A 15600-nucleotide genomic window follows, 5' to 3' on the forward strand; every position below is an offset into this window, starting at 1 on the left:
ATACAGAAATTAACATATCTATTACCGACAATATTCGACTTTGTTAATAAATTTATTTACTAAAAGAAACCGTAAAATTAAATAACGATTAATAATGTTTTAACCCCCTCACATTCAGTTTTGATATCATCGCAAAGATAAAATTTAGCTATTTGTATTCCGATTCAAAATTGCACGTACAGCGTTGCAACGTTGCCAGACTTTTTCGATAAATAACGCTTCAGTAGTTGGTTTACGTACAATAGAAACAAACCATAATCTACAAGATCTTAACAGTTCAATTAAAAAATCCCCGGCCTGACACTTACATGACGCCACTAGAATTAAAGCCATATGTTTTTTAGTTAGACCTAACTCTCAAAAGATGCGTGTATAATTTGACAGCTGCCGGATCATTACTTTGTGAACTATAGCATTTTGTGTAAAGCAACTTTCGTTATTGTGAAAAAAGTGTATAAAAAGAAATTTCGCGTCTTAATAAAATATTGATGTTTGAAAATAAAAATTACAGTTGAAGCAAAAACTTGGCTTGATCCTGAGTTTCCGGACACTTCCCCAGGAAAATCAACCATCAAGGATTGGTATGCTAAGTTAAGACGTGGTGAAATGAACACCGAAGACGGTGAACGCAGTGGCCCAAAAGAGGTTGTTACCGACGAAAACATTAAAAAAATCCACAAAATGAATAACCGTAAATTGAAATTGAATGAAATAGCAAACACTCTAAAGATATCAACTGAACGTATACATCATATCATTACACGAATATTTGGGTATGAGAAAGCTCTGTGTAAAGTGGGTGTCGCATGAGCTAACTTTGGTCACAAAAACAACGACGAGTTGATGATTCGGAGCAGTATTTCAAGATGATCAAGCGTAATAAACCCGAGTTTTCGCATCGATATGTCACAATGGTTGGAACATGACTCCATAATTTCACTCCGAAGTCCCACTCCAAAGCGTGAGAAAACCCTAAAGTCGGCTGGCAAGGTTATGGCATCTGTATTTTGGGATGCGTATGGAATAATTTTCATTAACTACCTTGAAAAAGAATGACCTTCAACAGCGACTACATAGCGTTATTAGACCGTTTGAAGAAATAAATCGCCGAAAAACGGCCGCATTTGAAAAAAAAAAGAAAGTCACAAGTCAGTGGAAACGATGACAAGAATCCATGAATTGGACTTTGATTTGCTTCCTTATCCACCGTATTCTCCAGATCTGGCCCCCAGCGACTATTTCCAGTTCTCAGGTCTCAAAATAATGCTCGCTGGGAAGAAATTTCCGTCGAATGAAGAGGTTGGAGGGTCGCTATAATCAGTATGTCACCCTTGAAGGGAATTTTGAATCAAAAAAAGTAATTTTGCCTACAAAATGTGTTTTACTATGGTAAGCCGGGGACTTTTCAATTGACCTGTTATAATAGTTGGAACTGGCTGCGTATCGGCCAGATCATAAAATATTTTTTGATATATTTTGTGTCACGGATCTGACGGCTATTTCTGGTCACTTGATTTGGGCGTATTTCGTTTTGTTTAAAATTACTTATTTGTAGTGCATATTTCAGAAAGATTTTGGGCTTAAATATTCATACCTCTAAGTGTTTCCGTTTTCCTCAAAAAGTTCGCTAAACCTATTAATTAATATTTATTAATATATAAATTATTTAACATAGATAACAGTTTACGTTATTTAGTATGCACCTGAATTTTAGATTGTCTACTTCTTGAATTTGAGTCAAATTACTGTTTAACATCCTGCATAAAAACTCATCATTGCTCAATTTTGTCAGTTCATTTCAAGTCTGTATAATGATGTTTGCGATAGTTAAAAATATCGAGCAACGAACTTCTCTCAAATTTAAACATAACACATTTAACACATTAGACATTAAGTGTTGCATTTTAAAGATTGCGACATTATCTCTGGTATTACGATACTTTAAACAATATATTATCCATATAACCAAATCTTGTTATCTATTAACCGCCATGTTTTTAAGCTATTCGTAAATCATCTGAAGAGCAAACCTTAAAAATATGACGCATAGCTAACACATTTTGCTTAACGAATATATGATAAATGATTCGTATTTAATTTACTATACTTACAAAAAATGTACTAAGAAACTATAAAAATTACCTAATAGTGTTTCTACGAACTAAAATAAACTGGTTTATATAACGTTTAATTGTATACTTAGTCATGTATGCAAAAATTAGGAAATATGTTAATTAATAATAATTAACACCGCGATAATGTGTTTAGTTTCAATTAATCTTGTTTGATATTATATTTCTGTTTATAAAAGAAAAATATTGTTACACTTTTAGGAAATGCGAATTAACTTTAATTATCTTGTTTACAAATTCTCTGCTTTATTATGAGTTCGAAGTATTTCAAACGGTTAGAGTTAAATCATGTTCTCCCAATCCACAAGCAACATTTTAGCACAATTTGTTAATGCAACTATAATGACGAAATAGATATAATCTATACAAAGTTTATTTATTTATGCATCATCGAAATATGCAACGTCAAAACGTCGCAATGGTGCCGCATCAACTTGAGTTTTAGTTCAGTTTGGCTTTGAAATACAACAAAATACTAATCTAAATAAAATAATTGAACAAAAATGTTACCAAATATAATTTATGTTGACATTATAGTATATCTAAAATCTACTGTTAATTATACAGCCACAATAATTTACAAGTTAGAGTTAAAATCTCTTATCACTATTGCTTTTCAGAACTTTGCATACGTCTAACAAAAGAACGACGGCCCGTTGTCAGACGTACGCAAAATTATTGAAAATATTAGTTATAATCACTACGGGTTATAAACCGACAAGCGTTATTTTAGGGCTTTGATTGTTTAGATAAATTTTGAAATCGCTCCATCACTTAGTTTGAAAATGCCGAACACAATAGATAGCCAGCGTCACAAATTGATTGCCGCTCTAATAAAATATTTCGAAAAGGAAAGAGATAATGGAGGCCCTCTTTTGCTTATAATCTCCGTTAGAGAGATAATTATTGTTAATATTAAATAATATAAGTTTCTGAAATTTTATTAAAAATATTTCCAGCGTGTTGCTGCTGCGCTAAATATAAGTGTGGATACTGTGAATAATATCGCTTACAAAGTGAAGGACAATACGTTAGATTCACCCAAGAAAACCCGTCTACATACGAAGTGGGTGACGAATCTTGACCATCTATTGGCTCAATTCGATATCAAATATAGGAAATGTATAAGAACAGTGAGTACACAAACTATTTTATCAATATAAACGTAATTTAATAAAATTATTTTAGAGAAAATTGTTAGTTTGGAAAGTATACATAAAAGAGATAGAGACGTTCGGCTTTTTGAGGGATGTATGATATCCTTCCTTTCATACATTCTTACAGCGCATAGGATTTAAATGGTGTAAATATCCATTCGCTGGCTCAGGTTTGATTATGATCGGTGAATTCCATGTATTACTGTCTAATTACTTAAATATTTTCATCATTAGCCAGTACTTTCTCTCATCTTTCTGGCATCTCTACATTTCCATATTGGTGAAACAATAACATTTTCTAAAGATATATTATGATATTGAAGTGGGATACACATTCCGATTCCGATTCTAAACTTACGATTTAAAATTGCTTTGCCGGTATTTTGAGATACAACACTGCCAAATTTACATCACAACTTTAGTCAAAAAATTTTTCCTTTGTGTAAATTTTAACCGCGATAAATTTGAAGCCTTTCGGTGTTCCTATTTTTCTCAAAAAGGGAGGTACAATTTTCGCTAGGTCAATTAGTACTTAGAAGATTATTAATATAGTAAGATGTCCAATTAAGTTATACCAAAGAAACTATTGATAAATACATCTATACACACATTTTTCGGAATCAATTGCAGTCCTTGCCAGAATACCGCGTCTCATTTATATATCATATTCACATATTTTCTATTATCAAAAAATGGATAGATACATACTGGTAACTTAAGCTTTAGAATGAGAGACAAGTCAGATGAATACGGTGGTTAGTCGAAGAGAATTGTCGAGTTCAAATTTCAAAATTGTCTATCCACAAACCCGGTATCTTTTGACGAATTTTACTGTCTTAAACACCACATCACGTTTATAAACTAGTCCCTGACATTTTGAATGCTCTTTATCAAATATATGGACGTACTAAGAGTATATACGTAATATGTACATATATGTATGTACTTTGATAAAGTTAAGGTTTACCATAAGCCCTATACATATACATATATTTTCACTGGCGGGAGAGGATTATTCACTTCTTTACAATAAAGTCCTTTAAAATAAGTTATTTATTCAATTTTTTATCCATTTGTAAAATCACCATTGAAGTTAACTGATAAAATCGAGCACTGCAAATATACTAAATAACAAACTCGGAGTCAATTCGAAGAAATGTACCAACTTAGCGACAAAAAAACAATTAATAACATTTTAAGGTCAATTATTATATTCTAAATAAAAGTTAGTAAATATCTCCTAGTAAAAATACACAAAGTAACAGACACAAAGTTATTTTCTTTAATTTCGGTCCCGGAAATCAGTCGTAGAGTCTTCTGATTACCAGTTGTTCCTATTAATGCTGTATGGCTTGGATGGAACACAGATTCGAAATGTTGAAGACAAACATATCTGTATCACCATTTGGACTCATTCGCTGCAACAACACAACGGGATAGGAAATGGTATTAGAAAAGTATGGAAAATATCCTATTATCAGAAAACAATACAACAAACAATGCGAAATGTATGTACTAAAGTAAAATTGATATCTTTAATTTACCTTCGCTTTGATAAAGACTTAATACATAGTAAGGACTTAACAAATATTGATAATTTAAGAAAAAAACAGTTTCATATAGAAATAAATTTTAAGTAAATAAATTCAGAGATTTTTTTGATAATGTATTTTTTCCCAATTGATAAACAAAATTAGTGTGTTAACAATTGAATATAAAAAATATTGTGAGTAATATAAAAGATAAAATGAGATACCTATTTTTTATACTGTATTATAATCATCGTTCCTAATTAAAATTCTAATAATATATGGTTTTCTAATAATGACCTATTGATATTAAAGTACAATGAAATGAAATTGAATCGAGATATTTTAATTATCAGACCATCGTCGATTACCGCTTATTTACGTTGGCTAAAACCCCGAAAGAAAAATGTCAAGCGAAGTAAAATTGTAATGTTTCGATGGAAAATTAACATCACCTCTGTGAGAGATGATTGACACCTAATATTCTCTAACATGTCGCCCAAATATGTAAGTTAAGAAATTTGAAAGGGTTTAAAACACGAAAAGTTTCTATTTTACTTAAAAGATATGAAAAGTATTTTAATTTATGAAAAGAAGAAACGATTTGTTGAACGTCCATACAAAAAGACACTGTCGGTTTATATCTATCGTAAAACAGACAAAACACCTCCCTTCTAAAGAACCGACCACAGAGATGTAGATGGCCGTTGTCCCGTCTAGACAGCTTATACATGTTATAGCATTACTTTTCTTCAGTTTCCTCTCTCCAGTCTGCCAGTTTTGCCTTTGTTGATCTTCTTAATGACATGATTGTTTTTACCAAAATTCCCCATATGGAATGGTTTTCCAAGTTTTAGTGGCACCAAATTCCAATAGCCTAAGGATTAGAAACTGAACTACTGCAATATGCCTTTGGTAACTGAACTTCTTCTTTGTAACTTCTGGTACGCTATATTAGTTTACAGCAACTTCGGAAGGTTTTGATAGCCTTACACCCCATACAGTGATGCATGTGCCAACAAAACCAAGGAATGCTTCGAGCAACTGCAGAACTCACAATTAATTTTATTCCCTCCGGAATCCTACTGAATGCGCCAGTTACTAAATGGCAAAGGATTTAAAACACACACAAAACTTTTATTTTACTTAAAAAAAATTATTTTGTTTTATGAAAAAGGTGCGAACTTGTTGAACAGTGATATAAATCAGCAGTGAAGGTTTTTATATAATAGAAGACAGACCAAACCTAACTCAATAGTTGCACCGTTCGGTCTTAAAACACATGGTGGCGATTTCTGGCTGACATTCCGTATAATGGTCCGTAATAGTTGTGTGATAATAGAATATATCGTTCAATTTAGGACAAATAGAAATAACCTGCAGTTCTGAATTTACCGTGGTTTGGAGCCCTCGTTAAACTGAAGGTCTATTCACTAAAGAAATCCAAGAGGTTGGCGTTACTATATCTATAGAACCTCACTTTTCATTTTGATAATAAAACTTGATCATTTAGACATGCCATTCAATCACCTAATTGATTATGGTGATATCACATCAGTGACTGAATAATAAAAAATGTAACTTAAAAACTATATAAATAACTTGCTGAATAATATCGCCCCTCTCAGTTGAAAAAATTTATATAAAATGTTAAAGATAGTAAATCAAAGGATCTGATAATTTAATTGGCGTGATGTGAAGTAATTAAAGCGTGCTATATGTCTCCTTAAACCCATATAGAGTGATGAAAAAATAGATCTCGGGTGGTTCAGTATAGCTGTTGGTCACTAATTACGCAGATCTGTGACAAAAAGCTGATTTCTACGTATTTTTGTATGCTGGTAATAAAAAATCCCATACTTACTTCTGCCAGGAGTGTCTTCCTCCTGGCTTAGATATGGTCAGAAAGAATTCGCTCTACTTTTCCCAAGAAGATGAATTGATTTATTGCCCCAAATTTGATTGTTTGATGCATTTAAGGTCCGACACTATACAGCACAATAGCGTCTTTTCATAGATTGATCAAAAAGGTGTCTTAAAGCAGTTCTGTTTCATAGCGGTGGATTTTGTGCTTTTATTTCTATAAGTCTTTCCGTGCACCCCAAAAAATTTACGAAAACTTGAACAGGGTTTACCAAATTCCTTTCCTTTTTGTGTCTATGGATTAGCAGAGGCCGAGCAAATAAGTGGAATATCGAGTGAACTTAAGTTTGGTGAAAAGAACTTCCTCCAAGAAACATTGGTACATCCTCATAAAATGTTTTTTCCACAATACCGAAGACGAAAGTTGCTTCAAATATATGTTGATTTTAAAGTTTCCGAGTCTGTCGGAAGAAAAGGGGAGTGAAGGTATTTTCGTCAGGCCAGATATTAGACGGCTCTATGACTGACCCATCACAATTCGTTACGATCATATCGAGTCCTCAAAAAGAAGGGTAGAGTGTTTTCGGCAAAAGCATGCTAAGAGCATTTCAAGCTTTAGGTTGCCTAATGAATCTAAAAATATATTTTAAACTCGACTCGAAATATATAATAAGTTCGACTTTTTGTGTCGATATGTGACAATGAATGAATCATGGCTGCATCATTTCACTCCGAAATTCAATCGACAGTCATCCGAATGGACTGCACACGATGAGCCCGCTCCAAAGCGTGAGCAAACACAACAGTCGGCAAGGTTATGGCGTCTGTATTTTGGGATGCGCATGGAATAATTTTCATTGAGTACCTTGAAAAAGGACAGACCATCAACAGTGACTATTACATAGCGTTATTGGAACGTTGGAAGGATGCTGCATCAACAAGGAAATGCACCGTGTCACAAGTCAGTAAAAACGATGGCAAAAATCCATGAATTTCCTGTTCTCATATCTCAGAAGAATGTTTGCTGAGAAGACATTTTCGTCGAATGAAAAGGTGATCTCTAAAACTGGGGTCTGAAGCAAAGGACAAATCGTACTACAATAATTGTATCGAAAAGTTGGAGAGTCGCTGTAATCACTGTATCACCCTTGAAGGGAAAAAATTGTTTTACTATGGTAGGCCGGTATATATATATATATATATATATATATATATATATATATATATATATATATATATATATATATATATATATATATATATATATACGTATGTAGAAGTCATAACTTATTCTTCATAACGTTAGTTCACACATAAAAATACAAACACTGTTGACCAAGTTTATATATTTCATATTCAAATAAAAATTCATTTTTGTTTCTCAACTTATTAAGAAATATTTAAAAAGCTGTATTAAGTGCCGAAAATGTTACGTACTCGTATACATTTTGATCAGCGATATTTATTGATCAAAATGTGAAGTATGTGTTAAATTGGATGGTTTTGGTATTTTTCTACATAAAATAAGTAAGTTTTCCATGTAGTGTTATTAAGTTATTTAGTATATGCAGCCAGCAATTATAGAGCCCTCAAAATTTCATTTTCGATATTCACAACATTTGCTGTTATATTAGAAGAAATCTATTTTCGAACAATTTTGAACAATTTTAAAAACTTATGGTTAAACCATTTCTTCATATCCTTATTGTCGGTATTAGTTTAAACTATTTAAATATGTTTTTATCCGAATGACTAGGCATGGATTGGAAGACCAAAACAGCTTAAAGAGTGTACATTTTGAACTTTTAATTTATTCGATAAGTTTAGGTAAATATATTATTCATCTAAGATAGAACCATAAATTTATTTCATACACTTTATCACTAAATTTTATTTGCAAGTATTAACTATAGAACAAAACTTTGTTCCCAATTTGTCGTGCAACAATGAAATAAAATATATTTGAGTTAAATAATCGATTTTATAAAGTGATTAAAACCATTTTAAACGTATTTTTATGACTCCGGATGAGATTTATCACCTATTACTGCTATTTAAATTAATAGGCTAGGAGGTTATGGAGAACCCATATTTCGGTTAAACCCAAAAAGTGTTACCGCCATTTTTTTTAAGATGCAAAAAAGAATTTTCTTCTCGACTTACCTTGATAAACGCGATTAGCTACTTACTGTGAAATTCAAGTATGAATTAGTTCAATGTCCACCTGATCCGCCGGATTATTTACCTCAAAAAATTATTTCTTCGAAAACTATCGAGAGAGAGTGAGAGGCAGTGATTTGCAAGAGTTTGCAAGGAAAATCAGGAAGTTCAGAGAAATTATATCAAAAATTAGATAAATTATTTACACCACTTAACTAATTTGTCTAACACTAATATAATATATTTTTGGTCGGAAAAACATATGTTTGGATATATGAGAACCGAAATGTATGTAATTGGATATTTCAAAGTAGGAGGTCCACTAACCAATGTTTAGATAAGTTCATCCAGTTTACAACAATAAAACAAATAATTACTCATTTAAAAAATATTATCTTTAATGAATGATCGTTGTATATTGTTTAAAAATTTTTAACTTATGAACAGAAAAATATTACACTATTATGACTAGCGTTAAAGCAGCGACATAAAAAAATTATTCCCATTTACTCTTAATTGGTTAATATCATACAATACTGAGAACAGAGCAAATCTATTATATATGTTATTATTGTATTATTATATATTATATTATATTTATTTATTATTTTGAAAGTGCAATATTTTGTATTGGTATTAACAATTAGAATCTTTTATATATTATAAATGTTTAACTCGCGAAAATACTATGAAATATATAAAAGGAAAATCATAATCTATAAATACAGAAAGTAAATGATTATTACCTGTTATAGTAAAACTACCAAAACATAATAAAATCGTGAGATATCTCGATATCATTAATATTCATAACCAATTCACTAAGAGCACTTCACAAACATGGAGAATCGACGGTTGTTCAATGCACATTAGAAAGGAACGATTAAGGCGCGAAACGCTGGTGCCAGGCTTTATCATTGACGTTTTATATCAATAAAAATATTAAAACACAAACTACAGGATGCATTTTGAAATACAATACGTTATAAGTGGATCGAAATCTTCAATATTACAGTTCAGTTGTTAGAATTGATGTCAATACGTGATGTAACAATTTTAAGACATTACCTAATAAATCTGGCCTAGAAAAATATTGTTATAAAGGCGCCGATCACAAGGTACTGATATCACAAGATATTGGTAATTTTAATATTTGAAAAACACCAATATTTCCAGTATTATATAAGATTATTTGATTTAACTATTGCTTGTCTTGTCCCAAACTTTTACTTACCAAAAATTTAATAATCATAATGATGATTTAACGTGTTATTTCAAACTGTTAAACTATAATAAGAGAATTATTATACGGAAACGGGCAATATAAGAACGAGATAATGACAAGCGGACTAGTAGAAATAAATAAACGTCCCACAAAGCGACCAATACCATGATAATCGATAAGAAACTTGCATATATAGAGCATAATATAGGATAATGCATTTCAAATTTCAGTGAATATTTGGGCCATTTTTCTACTGGTCTTAATACGTTTCCACGCTTTGGACTCGACATCTCTACATAAGATCGTAATCTAGTTCCCAAATAGTAGTACCACCATGACTATGATTCATTTTATTATCATTGTAGCCATGCTGGTGTACGTTCGGTGGTGGTTGTTTCACCCGCTCAACTCTCCAAAGTCACGCTCAGTGACTGCCTCGCTGTCGGGGTTTGCTCTGTAGTTCACTGTCATAATTACCTACTCTGCCCATTCGACGTTTGAGCTATTATTGTTTCCCTCCGAATCTCTGAGTTTTTAAGACCTATCCACCCTGGCGAGCCGACTTCCAGACAGCATTCTATTACTCAAAGTACATGCGGCCATGATGTGCTGGTGTCTCCCACACCACCGCCGCACTCATATTGTCCTCTTACTTTCTCCCAGCCTGAACCCGCAACGTCTAAAGAATGTGCTGTCCTTATTGTAATTGCTCCATAATGTTTGCCATATCTTAGCGATCTTGCTATTTCTTTCTTGTTGTATTTGGCTATGACTCCTCCACCTCCGACACTGAACGTCCGTCTCCGATCTCCTAGTCGGTTCCCTAGCCAGTCTACGCACCCTCGACATTTCAAGTGCAGAAAATCGCCTTAGCCACTGAATATTTATGTTGATTACAGCTTTGTTCATGTCGTTTAACCTTAGCCTTAGTTTTTCTACGCAATCGTTTCTCCTTGTCGATCCATGTTCCGCCCACCACACCGCTATTTTGTTGTCCGTCCTGACGATATAATTTCCTCTATGTTGCCTAGATTTTATATTGTCAAGCATCAATGCGGTAAACTCCGCCATCTCCACAATAAGATCGCTATCCAGTTTTGCTGTGAAACTCCGCTCTTGTCCCTGTTGTGTTCTCTCTAGCAAGTCTAATCCTACTCCGCCGCATCCACCCATATTGAGGTATTTGCTTCGGTTCAGCCACGTGTTGATTGGTCCATCCTACTTGGCACGGCCACAGTTCATGCCATATAAACAAATATTTTAGGCTCCGGCCGACGCACTGCCAGCTCCAGCTCTGATACGGTAGATTATTCTTCGTTTCTGCTGTATGTAAGTCAATCGTAATTTTTAAGATCAAAATCTGGCAACGTTGTACCGCAAACTGAAACGATATTAACAAGCGATTATATTCAAACCTTATTCATCTAAGTTATTTAAACAGTGTTTGAACTATTAAAGACTTATAGCAAGTTTGTTGCGTTATGTGTTCTTGGCCGTTAAAACGGCTAAGAATAGTATGATCACGTGAAGTTATATTTTACATTTTTTGTGGAGACAACAATTTAGTGAGTCCGCTTTATCGGAAGGTATATACAGCTGTGAAAGAAAAACCCGACATATGCGAAAATTTAATCCCAACATACATTAACAAAATTCGAGAATAACTAGAATCATCTGCCCTCTTTGTTTTCAAGATATTGGGCATTTTGAAATGAACTCCACTAAGAACAACTAAGAAAAGTTTTTCTTATAACAGCTGACAGTAATTGATATGGTTCTGGAGATATAATATACCATTGTACTAAGTTAATTATGAAGGTTATTAAGATTTTTCTGCAAAATCAAGTACTATTAACTCCTGATTAATTGCTTTAGTAAATGCATTTCTTAACAACGCACTCACCGAATATTGCAGGTATTAAATACGTTAATTAGTGTATCAAGAGTTAAAAAGAGAGTTAACAATCATAAAATAGCTTCATAGGATTGTATTTCCTCATTTATTGGTGAGTTCGTACATGGGACATAAGACAAAGTGGAAAGCAGTAGATAAACGAAAGAAGGCAAATTAAAGATGAGTAATCTGTAAAGGTCAGATTGAAGAGTGGAATAAATATATAATGAGATAATGAATGAGTGGAATAAATAATGAAACAATTTTATTTAAAAATTCAAATAGTGAAATTATTCTTTTAATCAGCCTGGTATATTTATTGTTTTCACAATATATATTTTAGAGAAATATGGATAAAAGGCAAGGACTAAATAAATACCTAAATGAGACAAAAAAAATATGCCGCAGTTAAAATAAAACTAACTACACAATTTGTATAGATGACATACATGGGACCAATTGAAAAAGTATATTTGTAAACATTTTCAATCATGTTATCAATCACGTATTCAAATATGTTATAGCATTGTTAAAAATTAAAGTATTTAACGATTTATGTAATAAGATATATGACTATATGACATTTTATTCTTTCAAATTTGTATATATAATAAGGTCGTACTGGGATGGGATAATTTGGAATCATTTTCTTCGTTAGAAAACCCTTGCAAAGCCACACAGCTAACAAAATAGTAAAACAAATTTGAAAAACATTGGCAGATTTCATTTTATACTACCAATACCCTAAGAAAAAAATGTCTGTTCAAAATAATGTATCTAGATGGAAGAACTGTTCAAGTAATATATAATAGAAACCGAAAACCTTTTTAATAGGTAACTGTATAAGAGTATCCTGATAATTAAATGCGATAATATTTATTTTGAAACATAAATACAAGATATTTTAAATCATATTTCTATGACTGTTGCTGATAAAACAAGAACAATAAATGTGCTACTTAGATAGATGAGTAACCAGTTAACACCTACACTCTAAAATATATATGACGCAAACATCAATACCCATTGTAAAGAATACTTTACAAAAGCTTAGTTATAAATCCATATAATAATTACAAATTTATAGATTTTCAATATAACTATTTAATTTCGCTGGAAATAATAAATCAGTACGTATAAAAATAAATAGATAACAAATTATAAATCATTCAACAATGGATATGTTTTAAAAAATACATTTCGAAATATTTATTTTTGTTGCCGTCTTTGTCGGCAAGTGCTGACACTTTCGTATTAGTAAAAATGAAGTACTTTGAGGGTTGCTGTTTACACTTACTTTGCGTCTTTGCAAGACTAAGGTTTGCTAGGCTCCATTTGACCTTTGTAATAGAGCATAACTTAAGTTGTTTACAGCGACTTGAAAATACTGTCTCAGTGAAAAAATGACGTTATGCGTATAACGGAGCAACGATTCATTGTTGAACAATATTTCAAAAATGATGAATGTTTAGTGTCCAAAATTTGCAAATTTCGGAAAAAAATTATCAAAATATTAATTCAACTTCATCAAATGTGAATTATTTTGATGCTAAACACACTGATCTTCCAGTAACAAGTCGCTGAAATTACTTCAATTTCAGTGTCTCATACAGCGGGTGATATTGCAGGGCAAAACCAATCGCCACATCAGGCGTCGTGGATAAGAAACGAAACTTTCAAAATGCCTACAAAGTTCAGTTGATACAGAAAGTGGAACCTAATAACAATGCATAGAGGAAATAATTTGTTGTATCGATATTTACATATTAATAGTAATGCTATACATATTAATGTATGTTAGTATGTGTTGAATCAGATGACATGTGATTGTCGAAAAATACATGTGACTGTGACTAGTACTAGTTGTCGATGTAGCGACATATTAACTGAATCGTTTTTCTGTAAATTTAAATATATTAATGAAAATGGCTTATAGTTTCAACCATATGTCATATAGCCATATAAATATATCAAACGAGTTATTCAACACCACTTGATTTCTTTCTTCAAAAGAATCAACAATGTCAATTTCAACGAGCTCTCCTGCTGCTTGCCAGCTGTATATCAAAGGAATATATTCTCAAGGTTATATCAATGAAACTCAAAAATGCTTTAAACGCTTTAAAATATTTATGGAAAACACTTGTGTCAACAAAGCCGTATAGTTTTGATGCAAAAAGAAACTTTTGGACACTCTATACATTTTCCGGCATTTAAATAATGCGCTTGAATATTCTTATCTTTGTTATAACGGCTTTGATAACACTCCTTCCGCTTTATTTACTAACACCAACGGACATTTACCAGTATTTATTAATTTGAATTAATTTAATATTCATCTACTCTATATACATGAATATTTTCGAAGTCAACATGGCATCCCCAGGTTGTTCTCTCAATTTAAATTTCAATTATCCTCATCATTTATCCATGTCCAGGTCAAGATTGCAGGTACACCATTTATTAGAAATACCTACAAAATAAAAACTTGATTAAAATGATATTGTGAATAAGTTATTCCGACATAAGTTGAACTATTAACAATGTGTGTTATATTAAACAAATAATAAAGTTATCTCATTATTGTAAGAAGAAATTAAATATAACACTAATCCTGCTTACAAAATCTATAAAATTTACTCCCAGTAATTATGAATTAAGCTAATTACCAGTTATATCAAAGCTGCATTGAAATAATAAAAAACTAACGGTCACATACTTCTAAATATATTTATCTTTTTTGATCAACTATTGATAGAACACTTTCAAGATAACTTGTTCAATAACATTGAGAAAAATTACAGGTGTAATAAAAATATAAAACGGTGCTGTTTTACTTGTCGTCGCCAGTTATGTCTTTCCATTATAAATGTTTTGTTTATATTAGAATAAGATTGAACTGAGTGCAGAAAAGAGTGTTGTTTGGGTTGATTGATCCAAAGGTATATCAGAAGTTTGACAAAAAGATGACGCAGGGCCAAGGAAATGGGTCGTTTAAGAAGTCGGATTGGTATCTAGACTGTGGTGCGAGTGCGCTTCTAAGTACCAATGAAGAATGACTGAAAGACGCCCAAAGTCAGATTATCCGAAAAAAAAATTGTAGTAAACTAAACAAACGCTCCTGTGATGTGTTGCCTAAGAGCCAACTAATTAGCAACGTAATCTCAGTAAATCTTTTTGAATAATAGTTGCCAGATATTCAACAAGCAGAACACGTTAGTTGAGCTCAACACATTGAAGGCTGAGAAGTGATTACTGTCAAAATCAACAGTCAATACAGGGAAGGAAAAACTTATTTATATATATATATATATATATATATATATATATATATATATATATATATATATATATATATATATATATATATATATATATATATATATATATATATATAATATTATAACATTGGTGCAATACAACGTGTTTGTGTGAAGTACTTCGAAAGAGTGTCGATGCATCCCAATGTACTCGCCAATCGCCGACTAAAACGTTTAACACCATCTGATCTCATTACTGAACATATATAGACTTTATAATAAGCTTTAGAATAAGAGTAATTAATTAAGATGGTATTTTATATAGGAGATCGCTTAATGTAGTGATTTTCTACATGCCATGTATATATAACATAAACATA

At 31.8% G+C, this 15600-nt stretch overlaps 2 protein-coding genes across 9 annotated transcripts in view; both read right to left on the bottom strand.

Moving 5' to 3' along the window:
• Positions 1–10122, bottom strand: part of LOC143200037 (uncharacterized) — a 42392-nt gene extending 32270 nt beyond the window's left edge. For 3 of the 8 annotated variants that reach the window (XM_076410276.1, XM_076410267.1, XM_076410277.1), the window contains exon 1: positions 9588–9714. Coding sequence is in view for 1 of the 8 variants with exons in the window: in XM_076410272.1 (XP_076266387.1) it covers positions 9588–9642 (55 nt within the window). In the remaining 7 variants the exon portion in view is untranslated. Of the gene's footprint in view, positions 1–2111; positions 2149–8870; positions 9084–9587; positions 9715–10075 lie in introns of those variants that run through there. The other 5 variants (XM_076410269.1, XM_076410272.1, XM_076410273.1 and 2 more) reach the window with 5 other exon arrangements.
• A 3946-nt stretch (positions 10123–14068) lies between these two features.
• Positions 14069–15600, bottom strand: part of LOC143200041 (uncharacterized) — a 15821-nt gene continuing 14289 nt past the window's right edge. Inside the window, exon 6 of the mRNA XM_076410287.1 lies at positions 14069–14433. Within this exon, the coding sequence (XP_076266402.1) occupies positions 14381–14433 (53 nt within the window). The 3' untranslated portion in view covers positions 14069–14380. The remainder of the gene's footprint in view (positions 14434–15600) is intronic.

This window comes from Rhynchophorus ferrugineus, unplaced genomic scaffold, assembly GCF_030347505.1.
Source record: "Rhynchophorus ferrugineus isolate W39M unplaced genomic scaffold, kcgeb_rfMv2 rfM7, whole genome shotgun sequence".
In the NCBI taxonomy this organism is placed as follows: domain Eukaryota; kingdom Metazoa; phylum Arthropoda; class Insecta; order Coleoptera; family Curculionidae; genus Rhynchophorus; species Rhynchophorus ferrugineus.